The following is a 20,354-nucleotide window of genomic DNA, read 5'->3' as shown; positions in this document are numbered from 1 at the left end:
CAAAAACTAATGCTTTCTCTTGTGTCAAGTTGCTCACTATAATCAGAAAACTCTAGCACATACATATAGTTTTACCAACTTTCTTATTGCTTTCTACAGAACGTGGATCATAAGTTTTCTAACAAATTTTGAATCCTTTCATGTATTCCTAAATAATACTGTTAATGTTTTTATTTATTTATTTATTTATTTTGAGACGGAGTCTCTCTCTGTTGCGCAGGCTGGAGTGCAGTGGCATGATCTTGGCTCACTGCAACCTCCGCCTCCCGGCTTTAAGCAATTCTCCTGCTTCAGCCTCCTGAGTAGCTGGGACTACAGGCGTGCACCACCACGCCCAAATAATTTTTGTATTTTTAGTAGAGACAGGGTTTCACCATGTTGGCCAGGATTGTCTCTATCTCGACATCGTGATCCTCCCGCCTCGGGCTCCCAAAGTGCTGGGATTACAGGCGTGAGTCAGAACACCCGGCCCAAGTAATACTGCTAGTGATTTAACCTACACGTCCTAAGGATGACATATTATTTGTATGTATAACACTTCTATTTAGATTTGTGTGTGTGTGAGACAGTCTCACTCTGTCACCCAGGTTAGAGTGCAGTGGTGCGATCTCAGCTCACTGCAACTTCCATCTCCTGGGTTCAAGTGATTCTCCTGCATTAGCCTCTCTAGCAGCTGGGATTACAGGAATCCACCACCACACCCAGCTAATATTTGTATTTTTAGTAGAGATGGGATTTCACCATGTTGGGCAGGCTGGTCTCCAACTCCTAACCTGAGGTGATCCACCTGCCTCAGTCTCCCAAAGTGCTGGGATTACAGATGTGAGCCACCATACCCAGCCTATTTAGATGTTTTACACACTAACGATATTCAAAATATTGATCCTATATTCAAAAATAGGCCGGGCGCGGTGGCTCAAGCCTGTAATCCCAGCACTTTGGGAGGCCGAGACGGGCAGATCACGAGGTCAGGAGATCGAGACCATCCTGGCTAACACGGTGAAACCCCGTCTCTACTAAAAAATACAAAAAACTAGCCGGGCGAGGTGGCGGGCGCCTGTAGTCCCAGCTACTCGGGAGGCTGAGGCAGGAGAATGGCGTGAACCCAGGAGGCGGAGCTTGCAGTGAGCTGAGATCCGGCCACTGCACTCCAGCCTGGGTGGCAGAGCAAGACTCCGTCTCAAAAAATAAATAAATAAATAAATAAATAAATAAATAAATCCAAAACATAGACTCTATTTTTTAAAAAATTAGTATTAAAAATTATTATACTATAAAACTATTTCATGGCCAAGCAAGGTGGCTCACACCTGTAATCCCTGCACTTTGGGAGGCTGAGACAGACAGATCACCTGAGGTCAGGAATTCGAGACCAGCTTGGCCAACATGGTAAAACCTCATCTCTACTAAAAATACAAAAAAAAAAAAAATTAGGCATGGTGACATGTGCCTTTAGTACCAGCTACTTGGGAGGCTGAAGTTGGAGAATCTCCTGAACCCGCGAGGCGGAAGTTGCAGTGAGCCAAGATCACGGCACTGAACTCCAGCCTCGGTGACAGAGCGAGGCGCTGTCTCAAAACAACAACAACAACAAACTATTTCATCATATATTTGAGGATCTGGTTTTTTAAGCAAGTCGTCTACTCACTTTCCCTACCTTGCTCCAAAAGCATAAGCAGGAATCATATGTTAAATAACACCTTCCTGAACTTTGTCAAGGAAGTCCGTGAAAAATACAGATTAAGATATAGTTATAAATAAAAATTAAAATTTACAACTGCAAATCAAAAAGTAAACTATGGCTGGCTAAGCTTACCCCTAAATTCTAATTCTTAAGGAAGATTTCTCCAAACAGCAGGTGGATGAAATTTCAATGAACATCAAAGAACGCTACAGAAGAGGGTAAAAAATGTGTTAACTTTCCTTGGGAGTCCATCATGGTGACCCTGAGGGGTTACTAAGAATGAAATAATGATTTAGAATAGAATGCTTCGAAACAGCAATGGCAGAGTATTAACAAATGTATTAACACTTTAAAACAAACAATCCAGTTGTCCCCGGCCCACTTTCTTATTTTAGTCCTAGCACATGAGTCACATAACTTGCAGACTGATAACAAGAAGTCCCCGCTGTTGTGTCCTCATGTCAATGACAGAGGCAACTCTCCTTTATTATATTTTCAAAAGGTGAAAAGTATGAAATTTCTGGGTGGGGGGAGATACCAAATGTCTGTGTGCCTATAGTTATTAATAAGTTAACTACCAAGTAATTACGGAATAAATAATGCTTAAAAAGAGGGCAAAGATTAGGCTTTAGGGTAACAATAATTGGACCCTCCCAGATAATTCTAATTCATTGAACGCTTGCATAACTCGAAGTTGAGAAAAAATTTTTGAGGAAATATCTCGAGTACCAGAAGTTAGTCCAATGCAAAGTACAAGTACTACTAAAAAGGATCCGGCCCTTTCCACTACTCACATCTTAATGTAATGCATAAAGGGAGCGAAGACTGCGAGTGCCCAAAAAAATGCAGAAACCTGACCTTGCCCACAAGTCGAATAGTTCTGCACCCCTCCCCCAGCTTCCCCAGGAGCCGGTTCACGCAATCCCAATTGGTCAGTCTGCTTATTCCAGCACCTGCCTGGCAGTGACAAGGGAATCTCCAGGGGAAGACGAGAAGGTCTGAAAGGAGGCGGCCTGGGAAACTGTGAGGCCCAGAAGGACAGGGTTTGAAAAGGAAAAGGAGAGAACCTTCGAAGGGATGAGGTCGGGCGGTTAGGGGCTAATGGGAACATGGCTTGCGAGGACGGCTGGGGAACAGGGAAAGGAGATCTCTGGAGGGCCCAGGTGAGGTGACAGGATGAGGGCCGCCGGCGGGCAGCCAAAAGAGAAGAGCGAAGGGGCTGGAAGGCCTAGAAACACACGCGGAGAGAGGCGAGAGGAGCTGTGAGGCGCGAGAAGGGCCCAGGCTGCAAAGGTTAGCGCTGCAGGGGCGACAGGGGCTGCAGGGGCAGGGAGGGCAGGGACCCAGGGGCCGGCCCTAGAGTGCGGACTCACGTTCTCCCACCAGCAGGATCCGCACGTCTTTCTTCATGTTGGCGGCTCTCGGGGGCCGGCCTCCGCCCGCACGCATGGAGTGGACTCCTCTCACCGGGAGCGCCCACCCCACGGCGCCACCTGCCAGCCTCTTCGGCCGCCGGGGCCCGCCGCGCCGCCCCCTCAGTTGCTTCCCTGCAAGAGAGCTGGGACAGCACCAGCTCCGCCTCCTCCGGCCCAGCGGGCGGCGGCGGCGGGGACGACGGCACGCGGCGAGGGACACGCGCTTTCGGAACGCGAACGCTCTCCGCGCCGGAACAGCGTCCCCGCGGCCACGCAGCCGCAGCGCAGGCCCAGGGAGCCTCACCCACCCTCCTCTGGGCACCGCGACCCGGGAGACGCTTGGGCCCGGAATTTGAATGGCGGATTCCCTGGTTTAACCCCATTTATTTTATAGACAGGGACAGAAATTCCCTGTTCAAAGTCACATAGCTAGAGCTTGGCAGTGACTCAGAGCAGGGATCTTCTCACCAGACTCTCAACTCTGGGAGAGCAGCAATCTGCTTGCATGGTTTTCGGTTGCGTCCCCACGTTATTGGACAGAGCTCTCAGAAAATGCTTGATCGAATAGGGCGACTGGCTCCCAGGATCCGGCGCTTTCCACTTTCGAAAGCCCGTCACCCTAGTTGCTTTTGCCTGTGATGCTTGTAAACTACGATTATAAGATTCGTTTTTATGCTGTGTGAACAGACTCCTTTCTTTATAACCAAACTAAGTGACTTTTTTTTCTGTCTATGTAGTTTATTTTATGGCAGGGTTTTCGGATACTCTACTCAGGCTTACCCGGCGTAATGCTAGACACGGAGGTGGCACTGGATAATAAACTCTAAATGATTTTTCTAACATTGCCTTAATTTTCTCTTGACCCTCTCCATCTGGAGGAATTTGTTGCTACATGCTTAATGTTTGGTACACGATGAGAAATATATATATATATACACACACGCGCGCGCGCGTGCGAATATGCGTCACATCCCTCATGCTTGGCACACAGTGGGAAATATAAAACACATAAATTAATGAGGAGGCACTATCTGTGCATAATGTACCTTTTTTCTATCTTAAATATTACGTAATGAACATTTAAAGGGAATGAAATGTGCCTAATACCAATCTCCCTTTCGCGTAGGAGAAGTCACGTGGTCTCTTGCAGCAGTTAAGAGTTGCTGGCAAATTTCCTGGGTTTGAATCTCGGCTCCACATAATAGCTCTGTGATCCTAAGTAAGTGCTTTTATTTTTACTTCTCTCAGCCACTGTTTCTTCTTCTGTAGCATGGAAATAATGATGATAATACCTTCCTCTTGAGATGGTTGTTAGTAATAAATACCATAATACTTGTCAAGCAGTTGATACAGTGCCAGACTCAGAGTGTGTGCCCTATTGATCTCAGCTATCATTATTATCATATTAAAAAGTTATTAAAAAGTTTTAATCCACAGGTTTTTTTGTTTTTTGTTTTTTGTTTTTTTTGAGACTGAGTCTTGCTCTGTTGCCCAGACTGGTGTGCAGTGGCGCCATCTCGGCTCACTGCAAGCTCCGCCTCCTGGGTTCATGCCATTCTCCTGCCTCAGCCTCCCGAGTAGCTGGGACTGCAGGTGCCCGCCACCACACGCGGCTAATTTTTTTGTATTTTTAGTAGAGACGGGGTTTCACCATGTTAGCCAGGATGGTCTCGATCTCCCGAATGGAAATGTGAAGTTCAGGAGGCTTGGTTACCTGATCTTTCAGGGAAAAGTAGCCCTCAGAATTTTAGTGTTACAAAATGTTTGAGTTGGAAGAACCCTGATAGAGCTCCTATTCCAATCCCATTACTCTGTAGATAAGAAAAGCAAGGCCCACAGAGACACAGTGACCTGGCACAGATGGCATGGCTGAGGCTGAGCTTTGTTCTGCCATTCCTAGTGCATACTCTAGGGCAACTCATGTCACCTAGTTGTGCCTCAGTTTCCTCTCTACCAAGTGAAGGCTATGATCTCTTCCTTATGAAGTTGTTTGGAGGAGCTCATAAAATAATGTATTTTATGTGAATAATGTATTTCATATGAGTAATGTAATGAACTATAAATCTTTTTCCTTAAAAAAAAAAAGTTATACAAATATCAGAGCACAGAGGACAAAAGCCTTTTACAGAGGGGCAAATTATTTAGGGCACTGCTTGCACCACACAGCTTTGTGAAGAATCTCGGAGCTAGCCTAGGAGCTCTCAATCAGCGTTGCCAGTTAATGACAATGTTGATTCACTGGGGCTTCTCCAGGAGGGTGAGCAGTAACAAGGTCTTCATGGGGTTGTAGATGTGTACTGGGTAATGTCTGGTAGGCAGGGGCTGGGAAAAAGCATTTATTTAGAGGGATATCACTGAGATAATATTGCAAAGAACTCCTTTGTAAATAAAACTTACTTAAAAATCCATATCCAGTCAGGTATGCTGTTTCAACACCTATAATCCCAAAGCTTGGGGTAGCTGAGGTGGGAGGAGCTCTTGAGGCCAGGAGTTCAAGACAAGAAACATCGAAACCCCATCTCTACAAAAAATAAACAAATTAGCTGGGCGTGGTGGCATGCACCTGTAGTTCTAGCTGGGAGGCTGAGGTGGGAGGATCACTGGAGACCAGGAGTTGGAGGCTGCAGTGGGCTATGATCGCACCATTGCACTCAAGCCTGGGTGACGGAGCCAGAGTCTGTCTCCAAATAAAAAAAAATAAAAATCTGACTAGGGCACAATAGCTCACACCTGTAATCCTAGCACTTTGGGAGGCCGAGGTGGGAGGATCACTTGCGCTCAGGAGTTTGAGAGCAGCCTGGCCAACATAGCGAAAACCCGCCTCTACTAAAAATACAAAAGTTAGCTGGGTGTGGTGGCACATGCCTGTAATCCCAGCTATTCGGGAGGCTGAGGCAGGAGAATCGCTTGAACCCAGGAGGTGGAGGTTGTAGTGAGCTAAGATCACACCACTGCAGTCCAGCCTGGGTGACAGAGTGAGACTCCATCTCAGAAAAAAAAAAAAACCTAACTCAATAACTGCAGAAAAGAGGCAACATCAAGCACTTTCAGCGAGCAATGGATATGGTTTGGTACAAACTGAGGCCAGCACTTGCTAAAGTTGGGGAGAGGGAGTCTGGTATGCCATGGTTTGCCTCCCCTGCAATGTAAGTTTCTTTCTACAGTCCGCAGCCATCTCCTGATCATTTATACGTCTGCCAGTTTGACTCCCTAACTTGCCTTGAACCTTATGCCCTCCTTATGATGTTAACAAATGTCCACTAGGGGTCACTCTGATGTTCTCCTGGAGACAGCACAGGTCGGTGGTTAAAGCAGGGAAGCTTGGCTGGGGATGAGAGGATTGCTTGAGCCCAGGAGTTCGAGACCTGCCTGAATAACATAGGGAGACCCTGTCTCTACAAAAGAATTTTAAAGAATTAAGCCGGGCGCCGTGGCTCACGCCTGTAATCCCAGCACTTTGGGAGACCGAGGTGGACAGATCACCTGAGGCCAGGAGTTCGAAACTAGCCTGGCCAACATGGCGAAATCCTGTCTTCACTAAAAATACAAAACTTAGCTGGATGTGGTGGTGGGCGCCTGTAATCCCAGCTACTTGGAAGGCTGAAGCATGAGAATCTCTTGAACCCGGGAGGCGGAGTTGCAGTGAGCCGACATCGCATCACTGCACTCCAGCCTGGGGGATAAAGTGAGACTCTGTCTCAAAAAAAGAAAAGAAAAGAAAAGAAAAATTAAAGAATTAATTGGATGTGGTGGCACACACCTGTAGTCCCAGCCACATGGGAGGATTGCTTGAGCCTAGGAGGTCGAGGCTGCAGTGAGTTGTGATCGTACCACTGCACTCCAGTCTGGGTGACAGAGTAAGACCCCATTTCTTAAAAACAACAACAACAAAGACTAAGGACGCTGCTAGGTCTGAACATCAGTCGTGCCTGTTACTAGCTGTGCATCATTGGACAGATTATTTAACTTCTCTGTGCCTCAACTGCCAAATGGGAATAACAATAGGACATACCTCATGAGATTGTTATGAAGATTAAATTAGTTAATGTAATAGGAAAGGCCAGGCACGGTGGCTAACGCCTGTAATCCTGGCACTTGGGAGGACGAGGTGGGAGGATCGCCTGAGGTCAGGAGTTCGAGACCAGCCTGGCCAACATGGCCCCCTCTCCAAAAAAAAAAAAAAAAAACTTATTAGCCAGGCGTAATGGCATGCACCTGTAGTCCCAGCTACCTGGGATGCTGAGGTGGTCGATCACTTGAGCCTAGGAGGTCAAGGCTGCAGTGAGCTGTGATTGTGCCACTACACTCCAGATTGGGTGACAGAGCAAGACCCTGTCTCAAAAAAAAAAAAAAAAAATAGCTGAGGTGGGAGGATCTCTTGAGGCCAGGAGTTCAAGACCAGCCTGAGAAACATCGAAACCCCATCTCTACAAAAAACAAATTAGCTGGGCATGGTGGCATGCACCTGTAGTTCCAGGTGGGAGGCTGAGGTGGGAGGATCACTGGAGACCAGGAGTTGGAGGCTGCAGTGAGCAATGATCGCACCACTGTACTCAAGTATGGTGATATATATATATATATTAGGAAAACACTTAGATTTGTGCCTCGTGTGTGGTCAGTGATATATAAATGTTGGAAGAGGGAGATAGGAAAGACACACTCCTTGTTCATTGGCAGATAATGAAGAAATATTCCAGGGAGGATGTAAATAAGGAGGTTTAGTCTCCCCCTTCCCACATCAAATAAAATAAATCATAAGGGAAGTAGCTTCTGTACACCTCTCTGAGCCTGAGGACAGAGCTTCATGATGACACATACTGCAGCAAATCATAAGCCAAAGAATGGAGTTGTTGGCAGTGAATTTACTGTTGGGATATTGCAGATTGATTACAATGTATTAAATAGATTGGATAAGGCCAAGAGGACAGATTGGTATCTAGAAGGCACTGATGGAATTTTCCTCTAGAATGCCAGGAAGGAGCTCTACCCTCACAATACAGGCTTCATGCCTCCTCAACTGTGCAGGGGAGGAGGTCAGAGCAAAGTACTTTCACCAGGAGATAAGAGGATCCATCTTTATGCCTAGCAGCACAGCCTCTCTCTGAGTCCCAGGACAGCAGAACACCCAGGGCCGTGGGTAGGCCTGCTGGGAGAAGATAAAGTATGCGTCAAATGACTGACATTGGGTGGGAACAGGCGCCCCACCTCTGATTGGTGAGTTAGACACAGTCCTGGGCAGGAGACCAAATAAGACTTGGCTTGGCATCGGTCCCATGCTTCAGATGCATCTATCTTTGGTCTTTCAAGTTAAACCCAAAGCAACACCCATCATCTGTGCTTTCTTCACTTTCGTGTCCCATTCCTTCCAGGATGCCTTCCTCCTTTTCCTGCCAGGCCCACTCTGGTGGAGTGGAAAAGTCCAATGCTTTGATACCAGGTAAATGCTGTATTTTATCTTGCCTTTTAACACACTCGTTCTTGGTTCATTGTTCAAACATCCATGTCTTTGGCATAGTCAGTCACAAGGGTCGGTCTCTAGAGGACATGGATCCTGCCTGTTTGCTTGATTTGGCTTGAAGGTACATCACTCAGCACAATTACTTATTAAAAGGTATTTGATTATAACTGTCAATGTTGAAAGGAAATTTCCAGACAAGAGCTTCATCTGTTAATGAAGCTGCATTCAGTCTTCTTTTTAATTTTCTTGAGCTCCTTTCAGATAAATTGGAAAACAAATACCCTCAATTAAGACAATTGATATTGCAGGGCGCAGTGGCTCACGCCTGTAATCCCAGCACTTTGGGAGGCCGAGGCGGGTGGATCACGAGGTCAGGAGATCAAGACCATCCTGGCTAACACGGTGAAACCCCGTCTCTACTAAAAATACAAAAAATTAGCCAAGTGTGGTTGTGGGCGCCTATAGTCCCAGCTACTCGGGAGGCTGAGGCAAGAGAATGGCACGAACCCAGAAGGTGGAGTTTGCAGTGAGCGGAGATAGCATCACTGTACTCCAGCCTGGGTGACAGAGTGAGACTCCATCTCAAAAAAAAAAAAAAAAAAAGACATAATTGATATTAAGAAGCCTACCCCCAAATGGCCTGAATTTCTATGGAGTGATTAAGAGCATGATTATCTCCAATACTTTACTAGCTGTGTAACACTGACTAGCAATGTTGGGCAAGTGACTGACATCTCTGAAAAACATAAACCTCATCTGCAAAATGGAGCTATTTCATAGGACTTTTCTGAGGATTAAATAAAATGATGCAGGTAAAGCATTCATCACATTGCTTAAAATGTAGTACATGCTCACATATCACCCTTAACAGCTACATTTTAAATTAGGAATTTATTTGCTGATTTACATCATCTTCCCAAGGGCAAATTGATTAGCCTGTCCACCAAATTGTAAACTCTGAAAGGCAAAAACGCATTTAATTTTTAATCACTTTAGAGACATTAAAAATTTTGCTGACTTCTTTTTTTGTTTGAGACAGAATCTCACTCTGTCACCGAGGATGGAGTACAGTGGTGCAATCTAAACTCACTGAAACCTCCACCCCACCCCCACTCTTCCATCCCCCACCCCTGGGCTCAAGCAATCCTCCCACCTCCGCCTCCTGAGTAGCTGAGACTACAAGCATGCACCACTATGCCCAGCTAATTTTTTCTTTTTTTGTATTTTTTGTAGAGACAGGGTTTTTATCATGTTGCCCAGGCTGATCCTGAACTGGGCTCAAGTGATCCACCTGCCTCGGCCTCCCAAAGTGCTGGCATTACAGACATCAGCCACCTGGCCTGCTGACTTTTTAAAAAATCTTTTATACATGCATACACACACAGAAATATATGTACATTCTCAAGATTTTTTTAGACCACAATCCATTTCTGCCAAACAAAAAAATTCCATGGAATGGTACATTTATAATTTATTTTCTTGCTCTTCTGTAAAGCAAGAAACAAATTATCATCTCTGTTTACCTCTGCAAAGAAATCACCAGAATTAAATATAAGAAAATAATTCAAAAGAAAAAATATAAATAGATAAATATGTACAGTCAGCCCTCCATATCCATGAGTTCTACATCTGTGGATTCAACCAAATGGGGATGCAAAATACAATATTCTCAGAATGCAGAACCCATGGTTACAGAGGCTTACTTTTCACATCCAGGGTTTCAGCAGGGCCAACTACAGGACCTGAGCATCCTCAGATGTTGGTATTCAAGGGGATCCTGGAACTAATTCCCCTTCAGTATCGAGGGATGACCATGTATATATATAGTCATGCACCGCACAACATTTTGGTCAGTGATGGACCACATATATGAAAGTGGTCCCATTAGATTATAAACTGTATTTTTTACTGTATCTTTTCTGTGTTTAGATACGTTTTGATACACAAATGCTCACCATTGTGTTACTGTTGCCTACAGTAGTCAGTGTAGTAACATGCTGTTATATGGTTTTATGGCATTGAGCACTTAACCTGTGGGATCGCCAGGTGTCAGAATTAAATTGAATTATAAGACATCCAGCCAATGTCTGTTACAGAATTGCTTGTTTTGTGTGTGAGGGGAAAAACTCACACATATCTGGTATCAAAAGTGTTGTGCTGAATGACTGTGTCAGAGAATAGGAAAAAGACACTTTGGGCTGGGTGGGGTGGCTCATGCCTCCAATCCTAGCATTTTGGGAGACCGAGGAGGGCAGATCACTTGAGGCCTGGAACTTGCAACCAGCCTGGGCAATATGACGAAATCCTATCTCTATAAAAGATACGATAATTATCCAGGCATGGTGGCACATGCCTGTAGTCCCAGGTACTCAGGAGGCTGAGGCAGGAGGATCATTTGAGCCCAGGATGTGGAGGTTGCAGTGAGCTGAGATCGTGCCACTGCACTCCAGCCTGGGTGACAGAGTAAGACTTGTCTCAAAAAAAAAAGACACTTTGGGTTTTTTTTTCCTTGATATCTCAAATACATATATTATGTTTGTTATCAACAGATATATAGATATAGATATAGATATTCTGTGTAAGCAACACTACACGCTTTAAAAATGTTAAAAAATTGAAAAATGTACAATTTTAGGGGAATAGCTAAATTAAGTATGACATAACATGATTGGAATTTATGCAGTCATTTAAATTAGTGACTGTTAGAGAGATGGAAAAGTATTTACAAAATAAATGAGAATATAGAAATATAAAACTATATACAATTATGACTATGTAAAAACCATGTGATCTATTCATTTATGCAAATTTAACCTTCTAGACTTCTTAAATTTTGAACTTTTACAAGCATGCTCCTGTGTTACTCAGATAATAAAAACTAATGGATTTACATAAATATTAGATAAGAGCACAAATGAAGGGAAAAGTATGTTAAAGATCATAAATTAATTTTAGTACAACATCTTTTGTAAAATTTCAAAGTTTATTGATTTTTATTTATTATCTTTTTTTTTTTTTTGATAGAGTCTTGCTCTGTTGCCCACGCTGGAGCGCAGTGGTGTGATCTCGGCTCACTGCAACCTCTGCCTCCTGGGTTCAAGCGATTCTCCTCCCTCAGCCTCCCAAGTAGCTGAGATTATAGGCATGCACCACCATGCCCGGCTAATTTTCGTATTTTTTAGTAGAGACGGGGTTTCGCCATGTTGGCCAGGCTGATCTTGAACACCTGACCTCAGGTGATCTGCCTGCCTCGGCCTCAGAAAGTGCTGGAATTACAGACGTGAGCCACTGCGTCCGGCCTTTTTTTTTTTTTTTTTTTTTTGAGACGGAATCTCTGTTGCCCAGGCTGGAGTGCAGTGGCGTGATCTTGGCTCACTGCAACCTCTACCTCCCAGGTTCAAGCAATTCTCCTGCCTCGGCCTCCCGAGTAGCTGGAATTACAGGCGCCCACCACCACGCCCGGCTAATTTTTGCATTTTTAGTAGAGACAGGGTTTCACCATGTTGGCCAGGCTGGTCTCAAACTCCTGACCTCGGGTGATCTGCCCACCTCAGCCTCCCAAAGTGCTGGGATTACAGGCATGAGCCACCGCGCCCGGCCCAGCCTTTTTTCTGAGAGAGTCTCAAGTCTTGCTGTGTCACCCAAGTTGGAGTTTAGAGGCGCAATCTCAGCTCACTGCAGCCTCTGCCTCCCAGGTTCAAGTCATTCTCCTATCTCGGCTTCCCTAGTAGCTGGGATTACAGGTGCATGTTACCACACCTGGCTAATTTTTGTATTTTTAGGCTGGTCTCGAACTTCTGACCTCAAGTGATCCACCCGTCTCAGCCTCCCAAAGTGCTGGGATTACAGGTGTGAGCCACCACACCCGGCCCAAAGTTAATTTAATAATTATGTATTTTAAACTAAGTAGAAATATTTAGAAGGATAGCAATGCTTTAAGTGAAATATTAATGTAGGATATCATGTTTATTAAGTCATTCAACTAAGTTACTAAGTTCCACTATGCTTAAGGCTCTGTGCTAGGTGCTAGGGACATAGTAAGGAACCACATAGATTTATCAAGGCAGGCAAGTTGTGAACAAGGAAGTTCATCTTTAGGCATCCATATTTCTTCTCACTAGAATCCTCCAAATCATTCCCTATTTGCCCTAACCACCCCTTCCAAAAACCTTCCCTAAGAGGTACATCTCATAATCTAAATCTCCTCTGCCTTCCTCCTCCCCACCCCATCAATAGCCCATGCTAGCCTGGCCTGTGTGACTGTGTCCCATTCCTTCTAGCAATCTGCTGTCCCTGCTTGGCTGTGTTAATAAATCACCCCAGGTGACGTAATGTTTTAACCAAGCAGAACCACAAATATCCCCAGAAAGCTCTTAGGAAAATGAGTGGCTTTCCTGTCCCTGCTCCTACTATTATGGGTCAGCTTTGATCTGATCTAAATTTGCTGTGCCCACGTCGTCATGTTAGACTCAGTAAGTGAAAGATGCCAGTTCTCCTGGCGGAAACCAGATCTGTATATGCACTCTGGGAAAACATAGCTTTTGACTGTGTCTTCCTTCTGGACAAGAGGAGGACACTCCAGGCAAAGCAAACTGCATGCAAAGGTACGTGGTGTGAGGCAAAGCAAGGGGGCTAGGGTGGAGGGTGTATGTGGGAGAATGGCAGGAAATGAGGGCTGGGGCAGATAAGAGTAGAGAGGTAGGGAAGTCGAACTGTAAGCACTGGTGGTCACAGTGGTGAATCTTAAGCAGAGAAGTGACATGATCTGATTTGTGTTTTGGAAAGCTCATAGTAGCAGAATTAGGAGGATGAATAGGGAAGGGGTTCTGACTGGAGTTACAAGGGCTCCGTGATATCACAAAATATATATATTTGGTCTTCCTCTTGTTTCCTGATATGGAGCTCCTAAAACCCTTGGCATCTCTGGACTGATGAGTGTCTTTTGGATACCAATTAAATGACTAGAGGCTGGGGGCCCTTAGAGAGCTTCAGGATGGGGACTGGTCACTGGAAAGATCAAGGCAAGATGAAAGTGTTGGGACTTTCAGCCCCACCTCTGGAGAGGAGAAGGGAGCTGAAGGTTAGTTGATCGCCAGTGGCCAATGATTTAATCAATTGTGCCTACAGAATGAAGCTTCCACAAACATTCCAAAGGAGTAAGTTTGGAGAGCTTCCAAATAGCTGAACATCTGAGGTGCCTGGAGGGTGGTGAGCCTGGAGACAGCATGGGAACTCTGTGCCCTTCCCACATGCCTTGCCATATGCATCTCTTCCATTTGCCAGTTCATTTGTTTCCTTCTTTTTTTTTTTTTTTTTTTTTTTCTTTGAGACGGAGTCTCGCTCTGTCGCCCAGGCTGGAGTGCAGTGGCCGGATCTCAGCTTACTGCAAGCTCCGCCTCCCGGGTTTACGCCATTCTCCTGCCTCAGCCTCCCAAGTAGCTGGGACTACAGGCGCCCACCACCTCGCCCGGCTAGTTTTTTGTATTTTTTTAGTAGAGACGGGGTTTCACTGTGTTAGCCAGGATGGTCTCGATCTCCTGACCTCGTGATCCGCCCGTCTCGGCCTCCCAAAGTGCTGGGATTACAGGCTTGAGCCACCGCGCCCGGCCCCTTCTTTTTTTTTTTTTTTTTTTTTTTGAGACAGGGTGTTGTTCTGTCACCCAGTCTGGAGTGCAGTGGTGCACTCACGGCTCACTGCATTCTTAACCTCCTGGGCTCAAGTGATCCTCCTACTTCAGCCTCCTGAAGAACTGGGACTACAGAACTGGGCACCACCATGCCTGGCTAATTCCTTCAAATATTTTTGTAGAGATGATGTCTCACTATGTTGCCCAAGCTGGTCTCAAACTCCTGAGCTCAAGTGACCCTCCTGCCTCAGCCTCCCAAAGTGCTGGGATTGCAGGTGTGAGCCACTGTGCCCAGCCCATCTGCATCTTTTGTAATATCCTTTATAATACATGGGTAAACATAAGCATTTACCTGAGTTCTGTGAGCTGCTGTAGCAAATTAATCTAACACAAAGAAGGGGTTGTGGGAACACCAATTTATAGCCATCAGTCACAAGCACAGACCACAACCTGGGGCTTGTGATTGGAATCTGAAGTAGGGACAGTCTTGTGGGACTGAGTCCTCAACCTATGGGATCTGACAGTATGTTCTGGTCGATAGTGTCAGAATTGAACTCAATTATAGGATACCTAGCTGGTCTCTGCTGTAGAATTGCTTGCTTGGTGTGTGGGGAAATAATTCCCATACATCTGGGTTAACGGAAGCATTCTATGTTGAGAAGAGAGTACAGAATAGGAAACACAGCACTTTGGCCAGATGCGGTGGCTCACACCTATAATCCTAGCACTTTGGGAGGCTGAGGTGGGTGGATCACCTGAGGTCAGGAGTTCGAGACCAGCCTGGCCAACATGGCAAAACCCCGTCTCTACTAAAAATACAAAAAATTAGCTGGGCATGGTGGTGTGCGCCTATAATCCCAGCCACCCAGGAGGCTGAGGCAGTAGAAGAATTGCTTGAACCCAGGACGTGGAGGTTGCAGTGAGCTGAGATCACGCCACTGCACTTCAGCCTGGCCAACACAGCAAGACTGTCTCCAAATAAAATAATCCAGGAGAGGCTGGGTGCAGTGGCTCATACCTGTAATCTCAGCAGTTTGGAAGGCTAAGGTGGGTGCATCGCTTGAATCCAGAAGTTTGAGACCAGCCTGGGCAACATGATGAAACCCCATCTCTATTAATACATACATACATATATACATAAAATCATCCAGGAGAGAAGAGATAAGAGTCTGAACCCAGAGTGTTGATAAACAGGGAAGAGCAGGGGCCAGAGCTGAGATGGTTTGAGGAGGCGGAATCAAGTGTCGGACCCTGGTGCCTAATTGATACGAAAAGCAGTCAAAGAAAAGAACCTACAGTTACTCCCAACCATTATATCCTGGAGACTGCCCCTGACTAAATCCATGAGGTTCTCTCCCACAGGGCATATTGATTTTGAAAAATAAAAGTGAAACACTTCAGTGGGGAAGGAGAGAAGACACAGTCCTTCATTGAGATAATACAGCCGTAAAAGAATGAGACCTCTGGTGAAAGTCACGTCTCTGGAGAGAAGAAGAAGGAACTATCGCTCCAGACCAATCTCTTAGAATCATGTTTCCCAAAGTGGCAAAACAAGAGATCACTGTAGATGGAGCGAGGACATTGAGAAACAGTGACTCTCGAGTGTAGGAAGTCTTTCCCTTTTCTCTTATCTTTGGATCCTAAGTCAAGATGAAAACAAGGGCTCCTGAGCAAGCCTCCGGTCCAGAGCCTCAGACAGAGGACAATAGTAAGCTAGTCACATTGTTGCCGTTTCCTGGAAACATGTTTAGAGTTGCCCCTGTACCTAAAACACATGACTCTGGTTTCCATCTATGTAAGTTCAAATGTTTTTTGTGTTTTTTTTTGAGATGGAGTCTTGCTCTGTCTCCCAGGCTGGAGTGCGGTGACGCGATCTAGGCTCAGCAAGCTCCACCCTCCGGGTTCACGCCATTCTCCTGCCTCGGCCTCCTGAGTAGCTGGGACTACAGGCGCCTGCCACCATGCCTGGCTAATTTTTTTTGTATGTATTTTTAGTAGAGACGAGGTTTCACCATTTTAGCCAGGATGGTCTCAATCTCCTGACCTCGTGATCCGCCTGCCTCCGCCTCCCAAAGTGCTGGGATTACAGGCGTGAGCCACCGTGCCCGGCCTAAATGTTTGTTTTTAAAATTGGCCGGACAGGGTAGCTTATGCCTGTAATCCTAGCACTTTGGGAGGCCTAGGCAGGTGGCTCAAGTGAGGTCAGGAGTTCAAGACCAGCCTAGCCAACATGGTAAAACCCTGTCTCTCCTAAAAATACAAAAATTAGCAAGGTGTGTTGGTGGACACCTGTGATCCTAGCTACCTGGGAGGCTGAGGCAGGAGAATCGCTTGAACCTGGGAGGCGGAGGTTGCAGTGAGCCGAGATCACACCACTGCACTCCAATCTGGGCAACAGAGAGACTGTATCAAATAAATAAATAAAATAAAAGTATGTGAGGAGGGGAAAGTGAGTTGACTTAGGAAAAAATATTAAGTAAATTATGGTACAAGAGATCTGAAAAGCTGTTAAGAATCATCCAGTTGGCACATGAACAGCTGAAGACTGGGAAACGCTGTCCTTAAAAAAATCCTGTGGCTAATTAGGAAGGCAAATCCCAAATCAAAATAAACCTTCAGCATGATGTAAATACTACAATTAAAGAGGAAGTCTGCAGTCTTTGAAAGGACAGTCACGCAGTGGTTAGGGTTTTCAGGAATCATGAATGAGGATGAATTTGGAGTCTGGGGCTAAGGGCTCAAGCAGAGTTAGGGGTGATGGAGCTAAGCATACACCAAGGAAGATCCTCGATTTCCTGTCAAAAGTCCCAAGTTCCCTGGGGAAGGCCTTTCTCCCTTAACCAGGGCAAGGGGGCCTGAGATGTCTCCTCAGATTTCTCAGGTATTGATTGATTTTGTGTTTTGTTGCTGAAATCAGCTGGAAAAAAAAGTCTTCAAATTAAACTTTTCCAGGAAAAAAAAAAGTAAGCCACACACAGTGGCTCACATCTATAAAAATCCAGCACTTTGGGAGGGTGAAGTGGAAGGATTGCTTGAGTCTAGGAGTTTGAGACCAGCCTGGGCAACTTAGGGAGAACGCGTCTCTACAAAACATAAAAAAACTAGCTGGGTGTGGTGGCTCATGCCTGTAGTCCCAGCTACTTGGGAGGCTGAGGTAGGAGGATCACTTGAGCCTGGGAGGTCAAGGTTGCAGTGAGCCATAATGACACCACTGCACGCCAGCCTAGGTGACAAAGCAAGACACTGTCTCAAAAATAAAATAGGCTGGGTGCAGTGGCTCACACCTGTAATCCCTCCACTTTGGGAGGCCGAGGCAGGCGCATCACCTGAGGTCAGGAGTTCGAGACCAGCCTGGCCAACATGGCAAAACCCCATCTCTACTAAAAATACAAAAAATAGCTGGGCATGGTGGCCCATGCCTGTAGTCCCAGCTACTTGGGAGGCTGAGGCAGGAGAATAGCTTGAACCCCGGAGGCAGAGGTCACAGTAAGCCGAGATCCCGCCACTGCACTCCAACCTGGGTGACAGAGCGAGACTCTGTCTCAAAAAAATAATAATAACATAAAATTGGCTGGGCGCGGTGGCTCATGCGGGTGGATCACAAGGTCAGGAGATTGAGACCATCCTGGCTAACATAATGAAACCCCATCTCTACTAAAAATACAAAAAATTAGGCAGGCATGGTGGTGGGTACCTGTAGTCCCAGCTACTCATGAGGCTGAAGCAGGAGAATGGCATGAACCCAGGAGACGGAGCTTGCAGTGAGCTGAGATCGCGCCACTGCACTCCAGCCAGGGTGACAGAGCAAGACTCTGTCTAAAAAATAAATAACATAAAAAAATAAGGCCAGCACAGTGGCTCACCCCTGTAATCCCAGCACTCTGGGAGGCCAAGATGGGTGGATCACTTGAGGTCAGGAGTTCAAGACCAGCTTGGCTAACATTGCGAAACCTGGTCTCTACTAAAAGTATAAAAAATTAGCCAGGCGTGATGGCACGTGAGGCAGGAGAATCACTTCAACCTGAATGACGGAGGTTGCAGTGAGCCAAGATTGTGCCACTGCACTCCAGCCTAGGCAACAGAGTCAGACTGTCTCAAAAACAAAACAAAACAGTATTTGAGAGAGAAGCAAGGAACAGATAGATATAACTATTTTAGAGGTTTCCTCAAGCCTAACAAGATGGTGGCTTCCTGCTTAGCAGGTGGTCTTCCAGGAACCCAAAGCCCCGGATCCAATAGTGGGTTCGACAGAACTATCCAGCAGCTGCCTCACCAGAGTGTGTGAGTGGAAGAGAAGAGAGAAAGAGAGAAGCAGCCCACAGCACTGATGAGGACACTCCATTCTCCCCAACCCCCAGGAGAAAAAGCACTTAAGAGAGACAAGGCCTCACAGAAAACAAATTTTTTAGAACAGTGTCCCCAGATAGCACAAGAAGCTGCCAAAGGAGTTCCTGGTGCTCTCCCATGAGGCTGTGTGTCTCTCCTACAGACTGAATGTTTGTGTTCTCCCAAAATTCATGTACTGAAATCCTAACCCCAAATGTGACGGTACTGGGAGGTGATTAGGTCATGAAGATAGAGGCTTCATGAATGAGATTAGTGACCTTCATGAATGAGATTAGTGACTGTAATCCCAGCACTTTGGGAGGCTGAGGTGGGTGGATCACCAGAGGTCAGGAGTTCAAGACCAGCCTAGCCAACACGGTGAAACCTTGTCTGTACTAAAAAATAAAAAATAAGCCAGGCGTGGTGGCGGGCGCCTGTAATCCCAGCTACTCAGGAGGCTGTGGCAGAAAGAATTGCTTGAACCCGGGAGGCGGATGTTGCAGTAAGCCAAGATCACACCACTTCACTCCGTCCTGGGTGACAGAGTGAGACTCTGACTCAAAAAAAAAAAAAGCCGGTATGGTGGCTCAAGCCTGTAATCCCATGTACTGGGAGGCGAGATGGTACGGATCACGAGGAGTCAGGAGGTCGAGACCATCCTGGCTAACACTGGTGAAACCCCATCTCTACTAAAAATTACAAAAACTAGCGGGCAGTGGCGGGTGCCTGTAGTCCCAGCTACTCGGGAGGCTAGGAGGCAGGAGAATGGCATGAACCGGGAGGCCGGGAGGAGCTTGCAGTGAGCGAGATCCAGCCACTGCACTCCAGCCCACAGGTGACAGAGAGCAAAGACTCCGTCTCAAAAAAAAAAAAAAAAAAAGGGAGGTGGGGGAACTCCTGAGAGCTCCCTCACTAGACACCAAATCTGCCAGCACCTTGATTTTGGACTTTCCAGCCTCCAGAACTGTGATAAATAAAATTCTTTTCTTTTCTTTCTTTTTATTTTCTTTTCTCTTTTTTCTTCTCCCCCCTCTCTCTTCCTCTCTCTTGCTCTCTCTCCCCCTCCCTCCTCTCTCTCTCTTTGTTTCTTTTAGACGGTCTTGCTCTGTCACCCAGGCTGGAGTGCAGTGGCATGATCACAGCTCACTACAGCCTTGACCTCCTGGGCCCATGCAGTCCTCCAGCCTCAGTCTCCAGAGTCGCTGAGACTCCAGGCACATGCCATCACACTCAGCCAATATAAAGATTTTGTGGAGATGGGGTCTGTTTGTTGTCCAGGCTGGTCTCAAACTCCTGGGCTCAAGTGTTGCTCCTGCTTTGGCCTCCCAGAGTGCTGGGATTGCAGGAGTGAGTCACCATACCCAGCTGAGAAATACATTTCTGGTTTTTGTAAGCCACCCAGTCTATGGGAGTCTGTTATAGTAGCCCGAATGGACTGAGACAGTCCCCAGGGAGTCTTTCTGGCTTGGTCCATGGGCAGATGATTTCCTCACCCCCACAGTGCAGACCCCAGTGACAGGTCCTCATCCACTGGCATTTCAGCTTTAGTTATTCTCCTTTGGAGATTTTACGTTTTGTTTGAGGGAAGGACACTATTTTCTACAGTGTCCTGGAAGAGATACGCTGACACAAAGTACAAGCCAAAAGCAAAGGAATCAAAAGTGATAGGAACCTTCCTTTCTTTCCTATCTTTCTGATTCTAGTGCTCTGGCTCCAGTCTGGGGACATCATGTGGCCAGCAGATAAAACCAACACTCGCAGAGGCCTCATTGCAATACATACTGTCTGAGAGGACAATATTTAATCAAAGAGCCTCAAGAGGCTAAAACCCTGCACTCCAAACT

At 46.1% G+C, this 20,354-nt stretch overlaps 1 protein-coding gene and 1 long non-coding RNA gene across 9 annotated transcripts in view; one reads left to right on the top strand and one right to left on the bottom strand.

Moving 5' to 3' along the window:
• RHOT1 (ras homolog family member T1) overlaps positions 1 to 3,317 on the bottom strand; it is an 82,234-nt gene extending 78,917 nt beyond the window's left edge. For 4 of the 8 annotated variants that reach the window (XR_002518048.2, XM_021928914.2, XM_021928917.2 and 1 more), the window contains exon 1: positions 3,058 to 3,316. Coding sequence is in view for 6 of the 8 variants with exons in the window: in XM_021928914.2 (XP_021784606.1) it covers positions 3,058 to 3,133 (76 nt within the window). In the remaining 2 variants the exon portion in view is untranslated. Of the gene's footprint in view, positions 1 to 3,057 lie in introns of all 8 variants that reach the window. The other 4 variants (XM_021928916.2, XM_021928918.2, XM_021928919.2 and 1 more) reach the window with 2 other exon arrangements.
• A 4,311-nt stretch (positions 3,318 to 7,628) lies between these two features.
• The window catches only part of LOC103878720, a 30,003-nt gene continuing 17,277 nt past the window's right edge, over positions 7,629 to 20,354 (top strand). The window contains exon 1 of the long non-coding RNA XR_639013.2: positions 7,629 to 8,536. This is a non-coding gene — a long non-coding RNA (uncharacterized LOC103878720). The remainder of the gene's footprint in view (positions 8,537 to 20,354) is intronic.

This window comes from Papio anubis, chromosome 17, assembly GCF_008728515.1.
Source record: "Papio anubis isolate 15944 chromosome 17, Panubis1.0, whole genome shotgun sequence".
Classification (NCBI taxonomy): Eukaryota; Metazoa; Chordata; class Mammalia; order Primates; family Cercopithecidae; genus Papio; species Papio anubis.
The sequence above is the reverse complement of the archived record's forward strand: the minus strand, read 5'-3'. Positions and strand labels throughout refer to the sequence as shown.